The sequence below is a fragment of the Esox lucius genome, chromosome 21 (assembly GCF_011004845.1).
Source record: "Esox lucius isolate fEsoLuc1 chromosome 21, fEsoLuc1.pri, whole genome shotgun sequence".
Classification (NCBI taxonomy): domain Eukaryota; kingdom Metazoa; phylum Chordata; class Actinopteri; order Esociformes; family Esocidae; genus Esox; species Esox lucius.
Window position 1 is genome coordinate 22355974 of NC_047589.1, and position 22329 is coordinate 22378302.

General features: G+C 41.6%; 2 protein-coding genes across 4 annotated transcripts; one reads left to right on the forward strand and one right to left on the reverse strand.

Moving 5' to 3' along the window:
- Positions 1-71: 71 nt before the first annotated feature.
- Positions 72-8646, forward strand: vapa (VAMP (vesicle-associated membrane protein)-associated protein A). 2 transcript variants are annotated; one of them, XM_010896654.5, is made up of 6 exons: positions 72-207; positions 4900-5052; positions 5843-5946; positions 6442-6522; positions 7437-7613; positions 7727-8646. In XM_010896654.5, exons 2-6 carry the CDS (start codon positions 5019-5021, stop codon positions 7886-7888), a joined length of 558 nt encoding a protein of 185 aa, XP_010894956.1. In that variant the 5' UTR covers positions 72-207; positions 4900-5018; the 3' UTR covers positions 7889-8646.
- Positions 8647-8966: 320 nt separating this feature from the next.
- On the reverse strand, positions 8967-15710 carry LOC105025729 (protein APCDD1-like). 2 transcript variants are annotated; one of them, XM_010896652.4, is made up of 5 exons: positions 15254-15710; positions 14771-14960; positions 13874-14405; positions 11681-12002; positions 8967-11590 (listed from the first exon to the last, which is right to left on the reverse strand). In XM_010896652.4, exons 1-5 carry the CDS (start codon positions 15297-15299, stop codon positions 11133-11135), a joined length of 1548 nt encoding a protein of 515 aa, XP_010894954.1. In that variant the 5' UTR covers positions 15300-15710; the 3' UTR covers positions 8967-11132. The 2 variants fall into 2 exon arrangements, with proteins under 2 accessions (XP_010894954.1, XP_010894953.1); XM_010896651.4 differs by having other exon boundaries at positions 13874-14423.
- Between the last annotated feature and the right edge of the window lie 6619 nt (positions 15711-22329).

The following is a 22329-nucleotide window of genomic DNA, read 5'->3' on the forward strand; positions in this document are numbered from 1 at the left end:
CCAGAATGCATCTTTCCTAGCAGATGGTAGCTTACCGGAGCATACACTGTCGTCATGATCTTTAATTGTGGAATGATGAATGTTAACGGAATTTTTTACCTATAACGAATCACCAAAAGGCCATATTTTAAACATGGTTTTCCTGAAGATGCTTTTCGTGAACAACGGTCCTAACGGGGGATTCCATTCATGCTTTTGAAAAGTTTGGTAAATACAACCACCAACATTTTACGCCGCACATTCCACAATTACTCATTGTCCCATCAAATCACAAAATCTACAGATAAGGTTATGTTGACAAAATTTTACTGAATAGGTCATCATAGGTGGACCGACACAACTGAGCAATGAAGTAGGCTAACGAAATTTTGATGCCAGGTTAGTGGGTGTTCTCTTATTATAATTATGCATATATGCATAATATTACAGATCACAGTTCCTTTGAGATCCTACGATGTAATCACATTGCTTTTACAGCGAAGTAGATATGAGAGTCTGGATCTCAGGTACTGACAACGTGGTGACCACATCAGTGACAAGGGTTCCGTTTAGATTCATATCAAACTTTTGCATCAGTTAAGCGTGAAGTGATGCTGTAGAGCTGAAACACAATCCGAAAAAGTGGGGGCAGATAAGCCCACATGCAGGAACGCCCAGAATTGCGATGTAGTTGCACATTATTGCCCCAGTTATTATATTACCCCAGATAGCAAGTATATTCAGCGCACCCCAGGGCCTAGGTTAATTATAGGAGGTCCTGTATGTCTTTGTTGAAACATGCGGAGTAGGAGATGTAGGGTGCAGGAACACCAACCTATTACATTTTTTTATTGTTCTGTTTATTTGTTTTATTAATTCTTCCTTTATGAAATATTCTACGCTCCTTATGATTTCAAAACCATACCGAAATCCGCTCTGAACAAAACATCCATAAGATACAATGGAATATACTCTCGTCGTATAATTGGCTAGTCTAATCACAGGTAAAACAAGCTTTCAAACATACAGGTGCTGGTCCTAAAATTAGAATATCATCAAAAATTTGATTTATTTCAGTAATTCCATTCAAAAAGTGAAACTTGTATATTATATTCATTCATTACACACAGACTGATATATTTCAAATGTTTATTTCTTTTAATTGTGATGATCACTGACAACTAATGAAAATCCCAAATTCAGTATCTCTGAAAATTTGAATATTACTTAAGAACAATAGAAAAAAATTATTTTTAGAAATCTTGGCCAACTGAAAAGTATGATCATGAAAAGTGTGAGCATGTACAACACTCAATACTTAGTTGGGGCTCCTTTTGCCTGAATTACTGCAGCAATGCGGCGTGGCATGCAGTCGATCAGTCTGTGGCACTGCTCAGGTGTTATGAGAGCCCAGGTTGCTGTGATAGTGGCCTTCAGCTCTTCTGCATTGTTGGGTCTCACATCTTCCTCTTCACAATACCCCATATATTTTCTATAGGGTTAAGGTCAGGCAAGTTTGCTGGCCAATTAAGGACAGGGATACAGGATGGTCCTTAAACCAGATACTGGTAGCTTTGGCACTGTGTGCAGGTGCCAAGTCCTGTTGGAAAATGAAGTCTGCATCTCCATAAAGTTGGTCAGCAGCAGGAAGTGCTCTAAAACTTCCTGGTAGATTGCTACGTTGACCTTGGACCTCATAAAACACAGTGGACCAACACCAGCAGATGACATGGCACCCCAAACCATCACTGACTGTGGAAACTTTACACTGGACTTCAAGCAACGTGGATTCTGTGCCTCTCCTCTCTTCCTCCAGACTCTGGAACCTTGATTTCCAAAGGAAATGCAAAATTTACTTTCATCAGAGAACATAACTCAGCAGCAGTCCAGTCCTTTTAGCCCAGGCGAGATGCTTCTGACACTGTGTCTTGTTCAAGAGTGGCTTGATACAAGGAATGTGACAGCTGAAACCCATATCTTGCATACGTCTGTGCGTGGTGATTCTTGAAGCACTGACTCCAGCTGCAGTCCACTCTTTGTGAATCTCCCCCACATTTTTGAATGGATTTTGTTTCACAATCCTCTCCAGTGTGCGGTTATCCCTATTGCTTGTACACTTTTTTTCTACCACATCTTTTCCTTCCCTTCACCTCTCTATTAATGTGCTTGGACACAGAGCTCTGTGAACAGCCAGCCTCTTTAGCTATGACCTTTTGTGTCTTACCCTCCTTGTGCAAGGTGTCACTGGTCGTCTTTTGGACAGCTGTCAATTCAGCATACTTCCCCATAATTGTGTTGCCTACAGAACTAGACTGAGAGACCATTTAAAGGCCTTTGCAGGTGTTTGGAGTTAATTAGCTGATTAGAGTGTGGCACCGGGTGTCTTCAGTATTGAACCTTTTCACAATATTCAAATTTTCTGAGATACGGAATTTGGAGTTTTCATTAGTTGTCAGTTATAATCATCAAAATTAAAAGAAATAAACACTTGAAATATATCAGTCTGTGTGGAATGAATGTATACATTATACAAGTTTCGCTTTTTGAATGGAATTACTGAAATAAAGCAACTTTTTGATGATATTCAAATTTTATGGCCACCTGTATATCAAGATCATCATAATTCCTCATAGTACTGACACCGACTGACACACACCGGCTTGTCACGTAACGGGAAACGTTTATAGACTGGTGAAAATAAGTTATAATAACAGATATCTTATATAATTGGATATATATTCATTGATAGCCTAAGCATATCTCAAACGCATTTTATCAGATTTCGTGCTCATATTTATTAAAGTGTACGGTCTTGTGACCTATGTGCATTTCAGATTATTCAGGTGAGTATTAATTTGCATATGATTTCCATTGTGGTAAGATTGAAATGAAACATTTCCACTGATCGACATTCAGTCCATAATATCACTGTTTATGTTGGTAATACATTACATTATACAATACAAATGTATGTCTTCGCTCTGTATTCGGCAGGTAAAGAACACGTTTTTTGCGGTGACGTGCAATTTGTCCTGCTGCGCGTTTCCGTAACAACTGTGCTCGTGTGCACGTCTTTTGGCTCAGCGTGACTCGGTGCCGAATTAAGTGAACAACAGCTTCTTGGAACGATTTTGAACAAAATAACTCACACGAAATGTCTAAACTGGAGCAGATCCTAGTCCTTGAACCGCCGTATGATCTAAAATTTAAAGGTAAGAAGAATACGGATGGTAACTACCTATTTATCACTTGTAGACGCATTGGATTAGCTAGATAGCTAACGTTACCAGCTCGATGGACCGAGGATGTGTTACAGTACAACATCAACAACCCTACTGACACCTCTCCTATACCGTCGCCATTTTGAGATGAGAGCGAGGATTTATGTCCGTATCCAGTTAGAAATATGTAATTTTACTGTAGTTTGGAAAACCACACGGCTGCTGGTTTTCTCGTCAGTTGAGGGCGTAGGACGTAATGTGTTCTAGCTGTAATACCTAGCTATGCTAGTTAACGTTAACTACCTAGCTAATGTCAAATGCATTTCATACTGTAAGTCATACTGTTGACACAGTCGCTAGATGTAAACCGACTGCTTATATAGACTAGACCGGTAATGCTATTTCGCGAGTCTGGACATTGCTACGATACGATCCGGAACTAAAGTTGGCAAACTTGCTAAAGTTAAGGCAGCAAGTTTACGACCATTCACTCATCTAGATATGGTTGCTACTAGCTAGCCTGAAAGCTACAGCAGTCACCCTGGTTCTGGCCAAGAAACATACCTAGTTAAAGTTGGCAACTACTGTAGATGGCAGTAGTTCAAATAGTTTAAAAGCAACATGGCCTTAAATGACCAGAACAGTCATTGCATATTTTTTGTTGCTAGGGTGACAAGGCAGCAATTGTAGATTGTAAGTAGTACATAGTTAGCTAGATAACAAGCTAATGGACTGACAGGCGCTCACTCGCTGCTAGTGCTAATTATCTTAGCTACTGCTTGATTGCATACCATTAGCATCGCATTAACCACTTAGGAGTCTTCCCTATTACATAATGTTTACTTGCCGTTATATTAAACAATATTTGTTACTAGCCTACGTTGAATTTCATTCATATCGGCACTAACTGCTACGTCAAGATGTCCAAACAACCGATTTAAACACATGCCAGGTGTTGATTTAAAGTAGCTACACTACGCCTTCTTAAAGGGGAATGGTGTGTATTCAGGCGGTTCAATACCACCCCCCTCATGTATACTCCCCTCAATCTGCCCTATAAGTGGCATTTTTCTTCTGACACCAATGTAGCAGATTGAGCTTGAACTGAGACTTGATCCCCCATCGAGCATCAGTCAAGCCAACACATTAATCATTGAAGTGTGGCCCAGTAGGTTCAGACCTCTTGTCTTAATGAATATGGTGTTGTCTTGACAGTTACTGGCCATTCATTTAAATCCCAGTATGTCTGCTACAACATACCTTTGTTTAATAAACTTAATTACTTATTTTTTTAGCTGCAACTTCAAGTCTGATGGAGAGGTGTCAACTTCATCAAAGTGAGGTGTAGAATTGCTGATCTACAAATAGAAATTCCTGCTATAAAATAGGATTTGTGCAATTCCAATTTGTAAAATTATGCCTCTCTGGCTTATTGTGTGATTCCAGATGCAAAATGGCATATTCGACCAGTTTTTGCTTGATTGATTTATTGGAGACAATCTTGCGTCAGTTAAATAACATACAATTGTTTAAAGGATTACATTCCTTGTATTAGTCGATTGAACACAAGGGCCAACTGATATTTGACTTTGACTTTTGACCGACCCCCCCCCCCCTCAAATTGGTGCTCTGTGGTCCTGAGTGTGACTCCAGGTGAGTGTATTAACTCCCAGAGATTTCTCCTTTCTCTTTCCTATAGGTCCATTCACAGAAGTAGTGACCACTAACCTGAAGCTAAAGAATCCCTCGGACAAAAGAGTATGCTTCAAAGTGAAGACGACAGCACCTCGTCGGTATTGTGTGCGGCCCAACAGTGGCATGATTGAGTCTGGTGGAACCGTCACGGTCTCTGGTGAGTCTTTTGAATTGGAAGACTTTTGTAAAGCACAAATATTACTCAAAAAAACCAGGCAAGCCCTTATCTATAATAAATCAAAACCTGTCTTTTACTTCTACTTGAAATACCTGTAAGACTTTGTATGCGCTAAGGAATTCAAGCGTTTGAATGTGGAGATGGAATACTGCCAAAATGTTCGTATTCACAGCATACAACTCGGAAATGTGAGCCGTGATCCGTAAATACACAGCATACAATCCACACGTGTAAACCGTGACCTGTAAATACACAGCATACAATCCACACATGTAAACCGTGACCTGTAAATACACAGCGTTAAACTCACAAATGTGGATTTTCTTTTTCACATTTCCAATTCCACAGATGTCAATATCCAGTACAAACACTACCCGACTCTTATTTCTGAAATAGCGTTTGTATAAATGCAACCAGATTTGTCAGTCCACACTTTCGTGTTAGAATTGTCGAGTGTGCTTTCGTGAGTCAAGTTGTGTGCGTGGATCGGTTTACATTTGGGCACAGGATTTTGGCAGTTATGTTCCGGTTTCTGGTCACCGATCAACGATCCACAAATGTGAGTGAGACCACTAGGCTTAACGGACCACGGTTTACATGTGTATCGCTGTGTACGGATTGTATGCTGTGTATTTGCGAATTATGGCTCACCTTTGTGAGTTGTATGCTGTGAATACAAACATTTTGGCAGTATTCTATATCCATGTGTGAATGCCAAATGTTGATATTGTGGGCGTAGTTGCTGACCGAGTGCCTTCTGTTTTCACAGTGATGCTGCAGCCTTTTGAGTACGACCCCAATGAAAAGAGTAAACACAAGTTCATGGTGCAGACAGTCTTTGCGCCCTCCACTGCTACTGACATGGATGCAGTGGTACGTTTTGTCAGTCCATTTCGCTACCAATAACTCATTTTATGCTTCACAGTTGCTATGTGATCCGCGGAAGATGTTCTTTTGCTAATCCACAGGTTTAAATAATGTACCTTTTGTGTTTGTGCCAGCAGAGGGCAGCGAAAGGCATTTTACACAACTCCCATACCAGCAACTGCCTGTCATTTATCCTTCTATGACAGTGTTTCTAAACCCTGCTCATGGATGCTCCCCTGCCCTAACATACCTGATGTAGCTCATGAAGGACTTGATAATGAGCTGATCATTTAAATCAGGTGTGACAGAGCAGGGAGAGATGTAAAACATGCAGGGCAGGGAGGCGCCCAGGAGCAGGGTTGAGAGACACTGTTCTGTGGGCTATTAGCTGACGGTGCGCATCTTCGTGCTTCTCCGTTCACCAGAAGCGCCTGTGATTGTTTGAGCAGTGTACCCACTTCTCAGTCTAAATCTCTACTTTAACTTGTTGAATCCCCACAGTGGAGAGACGCAAAGCCAGATGATCTCATGGACTCCAAGCTGAGATGTGTGTTTGAGCTGCCATCTGAAAATGGTAAAATGGTAAGTAATGTGTACAATCAGAGAGGCTGGACTGTCCAAACGTGTACGACTCGTCAGCTGCCTTTGAGGGTTCAGGTGTTAGCCTAGAACCCAAGCAAACACAGAGCATGCCTGAACACCTCAGATGTGTAGGTGTGTATTAACATAGGCAGTTTACTACAGGGATGTTGTTCATACAACAACAGGATATCAGAGTTAGGTGGGTAATAGTTAAGACGTTTCTTTTGTTAAGGCCAAAACAAGTCAGACATTTTCAAAGTTGTGAAATTACCAAGCAAGTGTCAGCTTAGGAAAGTGTCTGGAACTCCAGCCGGATCAAATCAAGATCCAGCATCCGTATGTAATTGACCTGTTTCCTGGTAATGCATGCCGCGTGTGCTCCTCCGGTGTGATAGTCTGGTGGTAGTGCCACAGGATGTACCACCCCAGGGCCAGGGCAGACCCCTAAGTTCAGCATCAGGCAGCTGCGCGCCAGGGCTGCCCCCACCCCCGGAGATTTCCGCACCCCACTGGGAAGTAGTCACCACCTGGCTGCCCACGATGACTCCAGTGACCTCCCGGAGTTCGTGTCAGTGAGAGGCAGGCAGTGGCAGGTTTGTGGCAGGGCAGGTAACCATGCTGGTCATGCTGGGAAGTGTAGTGTCTTCATTGTAGGTGGGCACTACTTGCAGGGTTAGTTCTGGTTGTAATAGAATAGTAGTGTGAGCGCAACGATGCAGGTTATGTAGGTACTGTTGTTGGTCTCGTGCAATTTAATGTAGGACAGTGGTTAATGCTGTGTTTTTAGGCCCCTCCCCCCAAAAAAAACTCAGCACCTCTTGTCATTTCAAACTAACTTCTCCAGTAGTTGTTTGATTTATTGGGGAAACCTTTTTGGCGTTTTGCCACTTTCCTGCACACTGGGACTTTTTCAGAATGACGTCGATGCAAGCAAAGCTGCCCCCACCCTGGACTCTAGAGCTGACTGCACGTCAGCCCCCAAGCCTGGCAGCATGTCTCTAGATGACTCCGAGATGAAGAAACTGATGGATGAATGCAAGAGGCTGCAGTATGACGTGGGCAAGCTGTCAGACGAGAACCGCCAACTGAAGGTACATCCATCATAGGTTGATATGATATTGGCCTCAGGTCGTGCTTATAGTAGGAAGACGCGTGACAACCTTGGGGTTCTAACACGCAATATTTGTCCTCCATCTCCTGTCAGGACGAGGGCCTGAGGATGAGGAAGACCCACAGACCGGACAACATGGTCTCCAGCTCGGCCGCCACGATGAGCAAACTGCAATCTTCCAGCTCCCTCCCCTCGCTACTTGTTGTCATAGCAGCCATCTTCATTGGATTCTTCCTAGGGAAGTTTGTCTTGTAGGGGTGGCATTTGAGAAGGAGAGCAGGCATGGGTTCTTTATCCATCTCCAAGGGCCTGGAGGTTGAAGTATGTATTATCGTTGGCTGCCATTACCGGTGGTGGCACAACTCACGACATACGTACATATGTTCTGTGTACAGAATCATAAACGGGCCTTGCCTTTCACAATCTCACATGGTTTAGTACACATATGGAAAAACAGAGGAATGAGCTTTCTGCTTTTGGGTGAGTTTTTGGGGGGAGGGGGTTAGTGAAAATGACAGTTGTACATTTATCAGAACATCGATGGAAGGCGAGTCGGGTACTGGGTTGAAGACTTTTGATTTAAAATCGGAAGCAAAATAAAAATGAGTTGTCTCTTTCTCTCTGTGGTTTTAATCAGACTTGGAATGTTCAGTGTACTGTACGTTATTTTAATCCTTTTAAGAAAATGGGATGAAAAAAAACACTTTGCTACATGTTGCAGGATGGCTGCTGAAATGTCCACGGAATTCTTAAATCTTAGATTTTTGAGGAACGTGAATTGATTGTCTGTTGGGAATATAGTGTCCGCCTTCCAAGGACATGTCTTTCTCCTGATCCCTACTGCCAGACAACAGAGTTATTACAAAATATTATTATATGAATTCTTTCTAGTTTTTTTCTTTACACAAATGATATATCCCTTGTGAGGCAAATGTTGACTGAAAAGAGATGTTCTTGCAGTCTTGTCCCATGGTATTAAACATTGCTGAAAATATAAAATATGTTTAACATTCTTTTTGTCATTGTTTATATTTGGTCTTTGAGGAAGCCAGGCTTGGATTTAATTTAGCTATTATACTACATTCTTTTGAGCTAATTAAAAACACTGTCAGCACGATTAAATTGTTGCGTATGAAAACAATGTAAAATTATCACATTTTAGAAATAAATCCCATATTTTCCTATTAACTAACATACATTATAGAATTTCAGAAGTTCTTTTGAATAAATGGTTGTTTCAAGAGTTCAAAAAATTTCAGACTGCATTTAAAGTGCCTGGTTTCTGTGAGTGAAAAAAGTAGAACACTTTTGCAGAGACCGTAAACGCTGTATGTTAGATTATTTGAAAATTCCTTTTAATATTTTGAGGCCCAGGGACCCTAGCAAAAAAAAACAACATGATTTTCTTGACAACAAAGGCTACAAGCAGAACACAGTTTAACAGTTTAATTCATTAGTTTTACTAATGTGAACAACAAAATGTATTAAACTGTGTAAGAATGCTGTAAGTTCACAGGAAAATAAAAATCCAATATAGTCAGTGATTTGTGAGGAGTTTGTGACAGCAAACTGAGTGTATTCTAGTAATATATACACTATGTTTTGGAATTACCTATGATCTAAGTTATTAGCTTTCAGCTACTTGTGTGGTTTGTGACAGATGATGTTTACATGTTCATGGCAGCCAGCTTTTCATAGATGGATCATACTAGCTTCAAATTTAAATCATTTGGAATCTTAGTTCATGAGAAAAACAAGACCTGGGTATTTTTGGATCTGCCGGTCTCACCAACACTACAGTAGCACAATCCCGGCTAATCACACAGACTTAAGGGGTAGGTTTCAATGAACGTTTGTGAAATAGACACATCCAATAGGACAACCTAGAATTCACAAGGGCTGGGATAATCAAATGAGACTAAATGTTAGAATTTTTGGGGGAATAAAAAAAAAAGCATGCGAAAGACGCCTGCGATGATGGGAATCTTGTAAAGAAACAGGGTAGACAAGCAGATCAAGTAGAACGTGCTCCAGCTAAATGAGACGAAACTATTTACCTAAACACTTGAACAATGCTGGGATTGTGTTTTTAGCTGATGAAGGCCAATATGAATTTGACTTACCTAGTGAAGTAGTGAATTTGATAAATATATTGGACACTCATTAAATGGTAGCAATGGGGTTTTCAAAACTGAAAAACTACATTTGTATCCTCCAGATGGGGATACATATGGAATTGGTAATTCATCCTCATGGTAAATTGACTGCAGGTTAGTTGCTGGTTAGTCTGCAGTTTATACTTGTTAAAAGTTAAAGGCTATTACTATTATTCGATAGGTACCATTATTTCCCTATGACAGACCATCCATGATGACAGTGCTCGCTCTACCAGGTAGTATTCGCTGGTACATACATGCCGGGAGGAGAGCTCATTCTCCAGCCAACAACCTGTAGACGCTGGAGTGTGATGAGACAAGACTTTCCCCTCCACAGTGGACGACGGTGTAAATTTGTACTAACCCCTGTGGGTTTTGAACTCCTGGCCACCATGATGCAGATGACTAAGACTACTGAACCCCTGGTGATCCCTGTCCTAAATATCTTAATTCCATGTTTAGTGGAGAAACAATTCGTAGAACTACAGAATAACCTGTCATTTGGATTACTTGCAATGGTTTTTAAAGCTGCTTGGCTTCCCCAACAGGTCCAGTCAAGCACAATACTACACCCACGTTTAGTTTCTTCCATGCAAGCAGTCTTGATATGAACAGACTCCACGGTCCACCAAAACCAATAGTTAATATCAATTTTATCACAGAAACTGACCGATTTGGCCAGAACCAAAATTAGCTTTTGTCAAACAACCCTAATTTTGACGTGGCCTACTGCAACGGAAGGATTCCCAGACTGACTGCTGTGAACGATAGTGAAGGTACAGGTTTCCATTTGAGTGGTCATGCAAAGAACCTCAACATTAAATATTCCGGATCATTCTGATCAAGATGAAGTATTTTGAAAAACATGGCTGCCTTTCAGGCTAAACAAAATGTGACATAACTGGTCCAGTAGATGGCAATATAGAGACTATTACAAAGCACTGAACAATTTATCTGTCATTGTGGTATCTGATTATTTAAAAAAGAACATAAAACCTGGAAAGTAAACGGGAGATTACAGATTCTGAATCATTCTGATCCAAATAGATGTTTAACTCGACCACAAATATAGCACTGACAACTTGTATTGGTTTATGTTCATTAGAGCCCAATGTTGAGAAAAGTTGCATTTCTTTTTAAAGTACGGTACATTCCCCCTTTCACTTCCTTTGCATTTTCTTCAGTTTAATACCTAATGAAGTCAGGAATAAGTTACAGCTCAACACTGCAATGTGCTGTATTTAAAAGTCAGACTCACAGTCTGTTCAGTTCTGCGCCACAACAAGTACAACAACAAGAACAACAACAACAACAAAGCCAACGACGTTCACCCACATCTACACCTAACTGACGTGAAGAACAGCGAAAGCAGCAATAAACAGCACTCTGACCATATCCCTCACATCCCCTTCTCCTCCCTGCCTGCAGCTGCTACTCCCCAGCCTGGAGAGCCGGTCAGCCCTCCTCCCCCACTCCGACGACCAGTGGCTCACCCCGGAACACTGCACCAGCGGGTACTGGTAGGAAGTGGCCATCTTGTGGGGCTGGTTAGGGCTGGAGCCATCTGAAGGCCTCTGACCGTTGAAAAGGAGGTGCCGACCCGTCGGGTCTTGCTCGATGCGGAACAGTTCGTACTCGGTGTGGGGCAGCCGGATGCCCAGGGCGGCGCAGCCGTGTGTCGGGGTGACGTCCTGCTCCAGGCCCTGGCGCCAGGAGCCCTCTGCCCCGCACTCGTTGCCCCGGAAGATGTTGAGCAGGGAGGTGGTGGCCTGATCCATAGGGGTCACTCTCATGTGATCCACTGTGAAGGCCAAACGCACGCTTTATAATTAGAATAAGCGGCCATTATTTAGATACCCGTATTTCCGTTCATGCCGACGGTGACACCAACCTGTGAAGACGAACTCGGTTCCTCCAGGGACCCTGCTGGAGAGGACCGCGTGGCTGTAGTGACCCCGGGCATACAGGGCGAATGTGGGGTGTCGGCACACCGGATCGGCATAATGCCGGTAGTGTCCCATCCAAGTGCGGTTGTGGCTGTTGAAAACAAAATGCCGGGTGAGGAAGAGGACCCCGGGACGGACCTCACAGCGTTGGCTGACCCACTGGCCCTGAAGTTTAACGGTCAGGTTGTCTTCGCAGGGCAGGACCGGAGGATGGAGCTCGTCCGCCCCAGCTATGACTCTGCAGACACTGCACGTAGGGTCGTGGTTCTGCAATACAGGGTGTTTCAGAATATAAATACTTTGTTCTGGGATTCAAGAGGAATTCGCTGCACCTCCATGAGGAGCCTGTGGATGTGAGAGTTCAAACCATTTGAATGTTTAACACAAAAAGCCAGAGAACTGAATTTTTTTTTCAATGCAGTTTGATGAGGTAAGGCATGATGATAATGAATATAATCGATACTAACCGAGATGACAGCCGACAATTAAACATGATGGTGAAACACAAGGAAAGCCATTCAAGCTAAAGAATGAACGGTCTGACCCACCTTGCTAACCCAAAAGGGATAAGCCTGCCTGGCATGGAAGACACTCAAATGTTACTTCACACATCACTACACATGCCAGCCTAGATTGATGGCAGCGATGAAAAAAAATATAAATGGCAAAGAAACAAAAGCTTTGCTCTATGGCCTCAAAAGTGTACTTGGTCGGGTGCCTAAAACCCCTCGCTCTTCTCTGGGTTTCCAAAGAGCAGATGGGGCGAACTGGATGTATGAAAAGCAATATGTGCTGTGGGAGCAGTGAATATGGAGACAGTTGAAAAGGCAGAAGTATACTGATGTTTGCATCCCAAGCCTCGTTTTAGATTTTTCCAAATTCTTTTGACAGTTGGGTTTTCGTTATGGGTTGGAATCCTGTTTGGATTCACTGAGTAGTGCCTAAAATCTAGTAAAAAGTGAATCAAGCCCCTTTAATGTGGGAAGCCCATTTTAGAGTTGACTCTTAGCGGTGGAGCAACAAATTAACGGTAGAGCTGAGCGTGACTTACTGGGTTCATTCCAGGCTGAATAGAGCTTCACCACAATCACCATCAGAGCATACATCAGTCACTTTCAACATGAATCGCCTCAGCTTTTAACTACATCAACCTGACACTTTACAGCCAGGGCGTTTCATTTATTTAAAAACAAAAAAGCGGTTAAATGCTGGGAGGACATGAAGGGAACAGATTCTTTAGTGCGGGGGAGTGAGCCTCTGAACGAAAAGCCTTGTTCAATCTTTCTGGCCCATCTATAGTTTCATCCCTCTGCCCTCCATAAAGCCTGGGGTACACACTACCAGGGAGCGAGGGGCAGGAATTCAGGCATTCAGAGCAGATCATACTGCGCCACTATTTGCTATTCTCTTTGAAGAGTGGCTGTGGAAAACCAACCAACAGATGATCACTACCAACCATGGCTCTGCCGCTGGGTTTCTGCACAATACATAATCTCTCCTGTTTCACCGACAAACCAACAAACAAACACGGAAGCTTTTTGTACAAAACATCAGTACGATGGCTGAAAAAAATATGAGTACACAGCTCTGAAGCATGATGCATCAATTACTGTTGGCTCCATATGTAACAAAAATTGCTGAACCAGTTTGTCAACTTTAATAGCTTGAAAACAGTCTCTGACATCAAGGCTGTAACAATGTCATCTTGAATATTTTCAAAAATATCTCAAACTCAACCTCTTCAAAGAGCATCTTATATAAGACAGCTCGGTTTTAAACCCGACCGCACCAAATAAACAAACTGTGTACTTGTCTTCTAACACTGACTTTGCTCATAACTTCTGAATTGAGAACACATATCTACTTATGACTGTTTGTCTCACCCGGCAAATCTCAAAATGAATGCAGTACCTCTACGTCACTCTGGATAAGCATCTGCTAAATTACTAAAAAATCTAATGTAAAGTCCATATTCACAAGAAATTTCAATTGGGATCAGAAAGTTACTTGGCCATTACATCTGAAGGGATGCTAATCACTGGGTCTCAGTCGGCAAATGATTTTTGGGGAGACCACAGAATTACAGCATGCAGATTAGAGCATAGACATTCGATGGTACATCTTTGATTCGGACCAACCTTGGTGTTCTGTAGTGGCAGTTGGTAGCTGGATGGTTTGTGATGGGTCCTCTGGGCACGCTCAGTGTGGATGTCCCCCAGAAAGAGCTCTGCTACGTGGTAATCGTGATGACGGCGCCACTCCACACGCACTAGCTGCAGCTCGTTCATAGTGAAACCTAGCCTGTGGGCACAGTCCATCCCCCGATCCTCCTCCTCGCTCCAAAGGTTATAGCTGACATGGGGTTCCCACCACTCCCCTGCAGCCAGGGACAGAGCTCTGCAGCTGGGCTTGAGCCACTGGCTGAGTTCCAGGGCTGCCTCGGGGTTGTGGAACTCAACCTGGACTCTTTGAAGCTGGTAATCGGCCTCGGTGCCCCCACGGACCACCCAGGAGGCCTGGCGCAAGTGCAACTGGCCCTGGGCGAGGAAGGTGTAGGTCGGGGTGGAGCAGCGGTTGTCCCTGTAGTGGAACTGTAGAACATGGAAGGTGTGGTTGTGGTGGAAGTGGTAGGACCTGGTAATGAACTCTGGCCCAGGCCTGACCTCACAGCTGAAGGGGGGAAAAAAGCTAAACATAATGACCTTGGTTTTGTCAAATTATTTGATAATCCGGTATTACACAGTGACTCTGGTGGTTAACTAGAGTCGAGCATCCAACCTTTACTGCACCAGTCGGTTTAACACGCTAAGCCTAAGAGGGTAGAGGCTGAACCTGTTGTGCCAAGTAAGCTTATGTACAGGAAAATATTAACCCAACAGCTGCTGTAGAAAATTCTTCCAGAGGTTCTGAACATTGAAAGTAAATAGGTCTGTCAAGAATATCCCTCACTTCGTTACAAATATTTCACAATACATTCCTAAAATGCGGTACAATTGAATAAGGGGCAATAACAATAACAGTGACTATTAGATTACCTGGTGGAAACCCAGTGGCCTGTGATGTTGGGAGGCATATGCACTAAGATCTGACCTCCACCATTGAGGTGTTTGAGCATGTAGTGACACTGAGACTCAACAACAGCAATATGCCGATGCAGCGGTTTCCTCCCGAGGGACTTGACACCAGCTGGTATGTCAGAATAAAGCAGTAAGTCTTCACAACCACCTGTAGGGACAAAATATTTTATTTTATTTCGCAATATTTATTTTCCAAGCGCGACTTTTTGGTTTCTCAATTCCATTGTAATTCATGGCATGTGGATATATATATATATGTATATTCATATAAATACAATAACTGACAGAATACATATACTTCGCTAAAATTCTAGAAAATACTAATTATCCCCTACAACGCATTTTGTAATTAAGTCAACATTGTAGCTTCTCACCAATTATATAATATAATAAAATAAGTAGACTACATAACTTAATACTAACATAATGTTCCAAACTCACCATTGAAAAGAAAAGCACTGGAAATAATCAATTTAATGAGTAACATTTTTAGTCTTGACTCGTTTCAGACGAAACCAATAAATAAATAAAAAGGTTTATAATCAAAATAAGGACCATTAAAGTCTCCATAATCGATTGCCTTTCAGCCCATTTGACCCGTGCATCACCACCCGTTCGATTGTAAAACAATAAAATACATCCTAGAAAATTTTGTGATCACCCGTTCCGAGAGACGTGGCTTGATGTCTAGATGCGAAATCAAAATAGTTTACATTATTAACAAAGCGAACCAATCCAACAATTCTTCAGTATTGCTCAGAGAAATGATGTAATTCTTTTCGTTATGTTCCGCGCGCTCCTCTGTCCTCGGTCTGTCATAGTTGATGAACACACAAGCCCTAGTTTCATAGAGGGGCAATATCACGCTGTGACTCAGTGCCCCCCATAAAACCGAAGAGTATAACGTTTAACTGAACATAAAGGAAGTAAAGTCCCGGGAGAGCTTAAATAACCAGGGATGTTGTGTGGTTCAAACAAGCATGTCATATGAACATATAAACTGTAGAAAAAAAATAAAAAAAATAACCCATGTTACACAAAAATGCGCCAAATGTATACAATAGGTATAAGAGATCATAAGGAATTGTTGGAATGTTGGAATTCCATTCAACACTCTACTTTGGTATCAAATTTCTGACTGGTGGTAGCCCATAAATGATTATTAACGGAAAACGAACATTCTAACGGTTTGAAGTAACCCTAGTGAAACTCTCACTTTAAAAATGTTATATTCTTTTAACTCATAATAACCTCATATGAATGAGCTGGCCAATCAGAGTTGTAGAGAACGATGATCTGGCCACTCAGGGGGTCTACTCAAATTAATAGTTTTTTAATGACAGCTATATGCCTACACCATTCCAAAACAGAAAAGCTGCTTTCAAACACACTTACTATTTTTAAGGAAAAACGATTTAACTGATATTAAAGTAATTTCATGTCAAACTGGATCATTAATCAAAAAGCACATGCTTTAGTGTAGTCACATAATTTAATGCACAGTACAGTTAGTTACACAGCAGAGACCAAATACAATTTTACATCAGAATTTCAATATAAGTGTGATAAACAATGCATTCCTTATCTCTTGGGTTCTGAATTATTTGGTGGAATATAAATATGTCTTGCAGTTGAGTAGTGAGAGGGATATATGTCAGAGTGTGGTCGAAAATATCTCTCACTCCGATCTGTCCTCAACTGCATTTCCTCCATGACCTGATGGGGTTTTTCAGCTACTGTGTATGAATTATGTATCAGTTTGGTTGAGTCAAAGCATACAAGAAGCCTACAGTTTAAAAGTATGCTCCTGAACTAACCAGTAAAGTTGATGATCCACCGAAGTGCTTTATTTTAACGTTGTGAAGAAAAAGTAGGAAGATTATGCAAATGGATGTTAGCTTTCTGTCTTTTGCCCTCTGTTCTCAGGCTCCAAGGTTATAAATTCATGCACTGACAGAATATACAGTACTTTGATGCATTGGTCCCAAATTATGCAAACAAATCTATAATTTAAATGTAAATAATACATTGTGGATTTTAAATAATGCTACATTATCTCTACCATCATTATGACCAACTTCGGTATAATAGTGTTTGATATTAATCTTCTAAGTTGCAGTAGGTCCAACCTCAAAGTTTGTGTGTGTGTGTGTGTGTGTGCTGGGAGCGGGGAGAGACTGCTCCTTGTGCTTACTGGGCGTCTGCCAGCCTACAAGCCCAGCCTAGCACTGGCTGGCCCAATCCCTTCAGGGAACCTAAGCATATTTAACAAGACCAAAATATACTTACTATGAGCATTTGTGTTGCTTAATGAAAACATGCTTGGGTTGTACACATCTTTGATGCTCAAAGGAGCAAAAACACAACCCGAGAAAGTACAAATAACCTTTCATGTCTGCTAATGGGCATTTCTTGGATGAATGCTTAGTACTGATTTGAAGGCATCGAAAACTATTAAGATTATTCAGCTAGTATTACACACACTAATCATCGATTGACATTCACACATTTTGGGATGGCTTTTCGGACATTAGACACAGAACAATCTTGGACGAAAAGCATGTTTAATAGAGATACTCTATTGGAGGAATAGAGAGAGTGTAGGCGCTATATAAAGAGATGAAAAGAGCAGCTGTGTCTGTGGTCCTCTATAGGGGCTCCTCTCCTGCTCAGAGGGGGATCCGGAGGCCAATTAGAGATGGATTCCTTGTGGCCTTCGTCAATGGGGGTGACGAGCCTCCGAGGTCAAGGGTTAGCTGGCCCTCACAGGGGGGTGTCAGCTAACCTTATCGTCACTCTGACCCTTTGAAAGGGTCTGACCATTTTCTGGAAGGCGGGAATGGGGGAAAATGTAATACGAGACGTCCATTTTGGACCGGCTCCAAGTGCTTTATAAATGTGCCGGTGTGAAAATGGAAATGTTTTTTCTGCATATGTCAACTTCCTGAAGCACCTCGGCACATGGGGTCACAGCCTGGGATCAGCCATTATGGATGACGACCCTGGAGCAATTAGGATAAGTGCCTTATATGAGTGAATAGATATATGGGGTTCAACGTTACTGCCCAGACTGAGACACTCTGTTAGGCACCAGAGACATGAACTAAAGTCATACATTATCATAGATCAGGGGTATTCTAAACATATCTACAAGGTCCAAAGCCTGGTGGTTTTATGCTCCATCTCATCAATAATTATGACCACTTGCTGTCACAGGTCTAAATAAGACCCTGATTAGCAGATTGGAAAGAAAAAAATAGTACATAAAAATAGCACATAGCCAGTAAATGGACAATAATGTAATGATTTCGATACTAAACAAGACACAATACCACAATGTGTGAGTTGCTAATGCTTTTGAGGATAATCTGCACAATTGCCACTTTATTGCAGCAGGCAATTTCTTTGAATAGAGTGACCCTCATTCATGAAACGTGCGTACGATCAAATTTGATCGTAAGTGTGTTCACCCTGCACGTTTTAATCACTACGTTCATTTCAACGACAGAGCTGGTATTCATCAATATTACCTTTGTCGTATCCTTACGATCAAACTCTGGTCGGAGACCGTGGGTACAAACGTCAACAAAAAAAAAAAGATCATGCTTGATTCGCAATAAGACCATAGTTATCACGAACAATGCGCCAAAACAACAATCATAACAGCCTCAGTAACAACAACCACAATTATAGTTAGAATACTAGGTAATATAAAATAAGATTACGGTACCACAATATTAAATATTGTATCACTACGGTAGGCTATTACTGTATTATTTATTTTACTTTATTCTGCATTTTCTCTCTTATTTCTGTTGTTCATGTGTTTATACGTTTTGAAATGCTTTGTGTATGTAAATAAACTTGCTAGACAAACTTGCGTGGCCTTGCTTTTCATAAGTCACTCAGCCGTATCGACATACTTGGAGATCATAAATGATCATAGTCATTTCGGTGGCTGGCATCCTGATTAGCTAACATGTCTTAAATTGACTAGTGAGAGACTAAATAAACCAGTGGTTCTGGGCTTCGGCTCTGGGCTGAGACGCGAAAGGGTTCCGTAACTGCGCTGATTTTGTCACAGAGAATTACGAATGATTAACTTGCCGTTTCAGGCTGTAATTTATGTTGAAATCTGTCAATTCATAGGTTGCTGATCCCCACATATGTCATGTGTAAATAAGGACAGGTGCAGCGCGTTCTCGCGTCCACGGCTTTATCCGATTTATTAATCTGCGATGACATCTACGCTCATTTCGACCAGGTGTAACAGTTTCATGAATCACACTTAGAGATGATCCCAAGTCTCTCCTAAAGTTAGAATTTAAGATCTTTTCTGAAGTTTCATGAATGAAGGCCAGTATGTTCACCACAAATGAAAGAGAGCAAAAATATAACCACGTTGTTAGGCAGAAATACTTTGAGGTTAATAGTCAATATTCTTTTCACAGAAAAGGTATTCCTTGATTCTTTACTGGCTATCAATAGTAGAAAAGCCACAGAGGCTGACAGACCTGACCCAGGTTTATCTCTGGTTGTCAAACCCATATTCTAAATCTCACATTCATTTCTGAAGTCATTCCTAATATCTGGAAAACCGCCCACGTATTGCCACCACCTAGCTATAAGTAGGGATGCTGGTAACCATGATAAATTATTGATCAATCCATAATATTCTGGAGTCACTGGTAAATACTGTGATATTCTGTTATATAAATGACATATATGAAGCCTTTGCAGTATTGCAGACACATTTTCAACTACTTTAAGTCACTTACAGACACTATGCTGGTGCTAGCAAAACAAAGTATATGCTATTCTCAAAGACCCAAAAATCTACAATTGGAAGTTCTCAATATTACTACCTTTGACATTTTTGTGATAATGTCCTACCCTACAAAAACCTTGGGTTTTTGTTAGATAATAATCACTCTTTACCACACACCGCTCAGTCAGTGAAGAAACTAAAGATTAAGTATTTAACTCAGCAGAGAGGTAAAATAATATAGGCCAATTCTCAGTGCTAGATTATGGTGATGCGATAGATAGCATTGATACTAAAACCTCTGGATGTTTATCGTACTACATTGTGTTATATTACAAGTGCAAATGTTCACACGCATCGTTGCAAATTACTCTCAGCTTTAATTTTCTATTTAAAATAAATCTTTTTTTAAATCGAAGGAGTATGGGGTGGTGGGGTAGCCTAGTGGTCAAGCCAGGTTGTCTTAACGCCTTGTCAGACAAAACCAAGCTGTATTTCAGTGGAAGGCAAAGGGCCCTATAAGCGGAATGTCTCTAAATAATTAAACAGGAAAAATGTCGTGGAGAGCGTTGCTGCTTGAACATCTCAACGTGGTGGATATATCGCGTGTTGGCGACAAACACAAGAAGACAAACACACCCAGATCTGGGGAAGGAGGAATGTCGTTTCGGCTTGGGGTTTCAGAAAACATTCCACATCTGCTTCTGCTTTCAGGCGTCTCTCTCCCCTTTGCTAAGTAATTATAATCAGTCATTCATAATGTCTATTTTTATAAATTAAACCCAGTAAAGAAAAAAAGCAAACAACCAGTGATCAGAGGACTAGTAACAATGGCCTCAGCAATTTAAATGCACCCCTTCCACATCAATAGATGCTAGAACACCACAAAGGAGGCTTTGAATCAGTCATTAGTAATAACCCAATAATCATTTAAGAAAACTTCCACATACAGATGGCAAACAGCCATCAGCTAGATAATGGCAGGTCAGATCCAGTAGCTGTTATTGTAAAATGTCTTCCTGCAAGGCTAAACTTAAAATACAGGCCAAAAACAATGAACTTCCTGATTTGGGTTTCCCTTTTCTGCATGGGCTTTTGAAGTTCACAAAATCCAGAGCAAACAACAATCCATGACAAAATATGATTTTTTTGGCCCTCTCCCTTGCAGAAAAAAAACACAGCTCAACAACAACCAATAAAGTTACAATTCATTATGCAGGACTTCTTTTACAACTACTAGGGTAGAAAATAAACTTGTATAATTGTATACATACAACCCTATAAAGTTCTCCCAGGTTCTAAAACACAGAACAAAGGATGTTGAGAAGATGTCTGTGTGGCTGAAAAGATGACGAAAAGACCTCTTTCAAATTATTTTGCTTGGTAGGAAGATTGAGTTCACAAGAAGATTACAAAAAAATATTTAAATCCAGGAAGCATTTTCAAACCCTGGTCTTGGAAGGATACATGGTCATACTGCTTCTCGGAATGCCCATCATCTTACACGGGCATATTTCCCCCATTTTCAATGTGTTTAAGCTCATTACTGCTGTGTACCTCCCGCTTCTAATCCCTAAACAAACAGAGGGAAATCCCAAATCCTTGTCCCAAAGAACTCCCAGCGCCTGGATTAGATTAGTGCGCAGGACAGGGTCCATCTGAACGGACCGCAGCAACACAAAGCTTGGATCAAGGGGCTTACTTCGGAGATGGCACCCAGTAGGCTACAGTTCTCAGAATGCCATTGAAAGATGGAGGAAATGGGGTAGACTGCACATGCCACCTGAGAAGAGCTGAGAAAAAGCCCCCCCCCCCCCCCCACCTTCTCATTTTCAGCATATTAGGCCTAAGGTCCGCACGGTACACTGTTGCAATGTTAAATAAATAACGTGCGCTGCATGATTCATTGGTGGCTCTGGCCTACGGCGTATGTACTATAGTGAATAATTTACCTCCTATGTCTGGCATAGTGCTTGAAGAAATGTAAGTACTAGTTTGAGATGTTGCTGCAAGAGTTTGAGTGAGGAGATTGTTTTCGGAGACATGAGCTTTTGGAAAAACTGCTCGATTGCAAAAAAAAAAAAAAGCCCAATGTCTTGAGTACACAGGGCTGCAGGCAGTCAGGCATCAAACCTAGGCCTTTCTCAACTGCCAAATGTCTCACTCTCATCTCCTGCTCAAAACCCATTGGATGAGATAGCAAGTGGTCCCTCCTCCATAACTTTCTCCCATAGAGGGCTTTCAGAAGGCGACAGGAGAGGAAGAAAGGAGAATACAATTAACAAATGGTCTGACCCTGATCCACAGGATTCTGTCCCATATTTGCTGTCTATATTGAAAGAGCTGCACACAGCTTTCTGATGTGGCACGTTGCAGTCTACTGACCACAGACCTGTGGGGAACCACGTAGGCCTGGCGTCACTCAGGGATTTAGCAACAGTAGTCATGCAAAAATGATGCAGGAAACTATGGTTAAAAAAAAAAGGTTGCATGTGAAATGAATAGAAGAAAATAAAAATAAAAAAAGTGTTCAAACAGCTGCTGTGTCAGTGGTCTAGTCATACATAATGTGGACATATTCTCATACACTAGGGAAGGGCATGGACGTCCTTGCATGCACGCTCTTCAGTATGGTGACATTTACCTACGCTATCAAGGGTCTCCAATCCTATCAGTATAAGATATAGGTGGTGAGGTTTACACTAGGAGCGGATCTGGGAGGGAAATATGCCACGCATCTAAGAATCCATCA

What these genes read in the sequence shown, in the direction of transcription:
- vapa (XM_010896654.5), top strand. Translation starts at nt 5,019, where the DNA reads ATGATTGAGTCTGGTGGAACCGTCACGGTCTCTG. An exon ending in CTACTGACATGGATGCAGTG is followed by an intron (nt 5,947 to 6,441) that starts GTACGTTTTGTC and finishes GAATCCCCACAG; the next exon opens with TGGAGAGACGCAAAGCCAGA. An exon ending in CATCTGAAAATGGTAAAATG is followed by an intron (nt 6,523 to 7,436) that starts GTAAGTAATGTG and finishes GGACTTTTTCAG; the next exon opens with AATGACGTCGATGCAAGCAA.
- LOC105025729 (XM_010896651.4), bottom strand. Translation starts at nt 15,299, where the DNA reads ATGTTACTCATTAAATTGATTATTTCCAGTGCTTTTCTTTTCAATG. An exon ending in TGCCACTACAGAACACCAAG is followed by an intron (nt 12,003 to 13,873) that starts GTTGGTCCGAAT and finishes CCTGTATTGCAG; the next exon opens with AACCACGACCCTACGTGCAG. An exon ending in AACCGAGTTCGTCTTCACAG is followed by an intron (nt 11,591 to 11,680) that starts GTTGGTGTCACC and finishes TGGCCTTCACAG; the next exon opens with TGGATCACATGAGAGTGACC.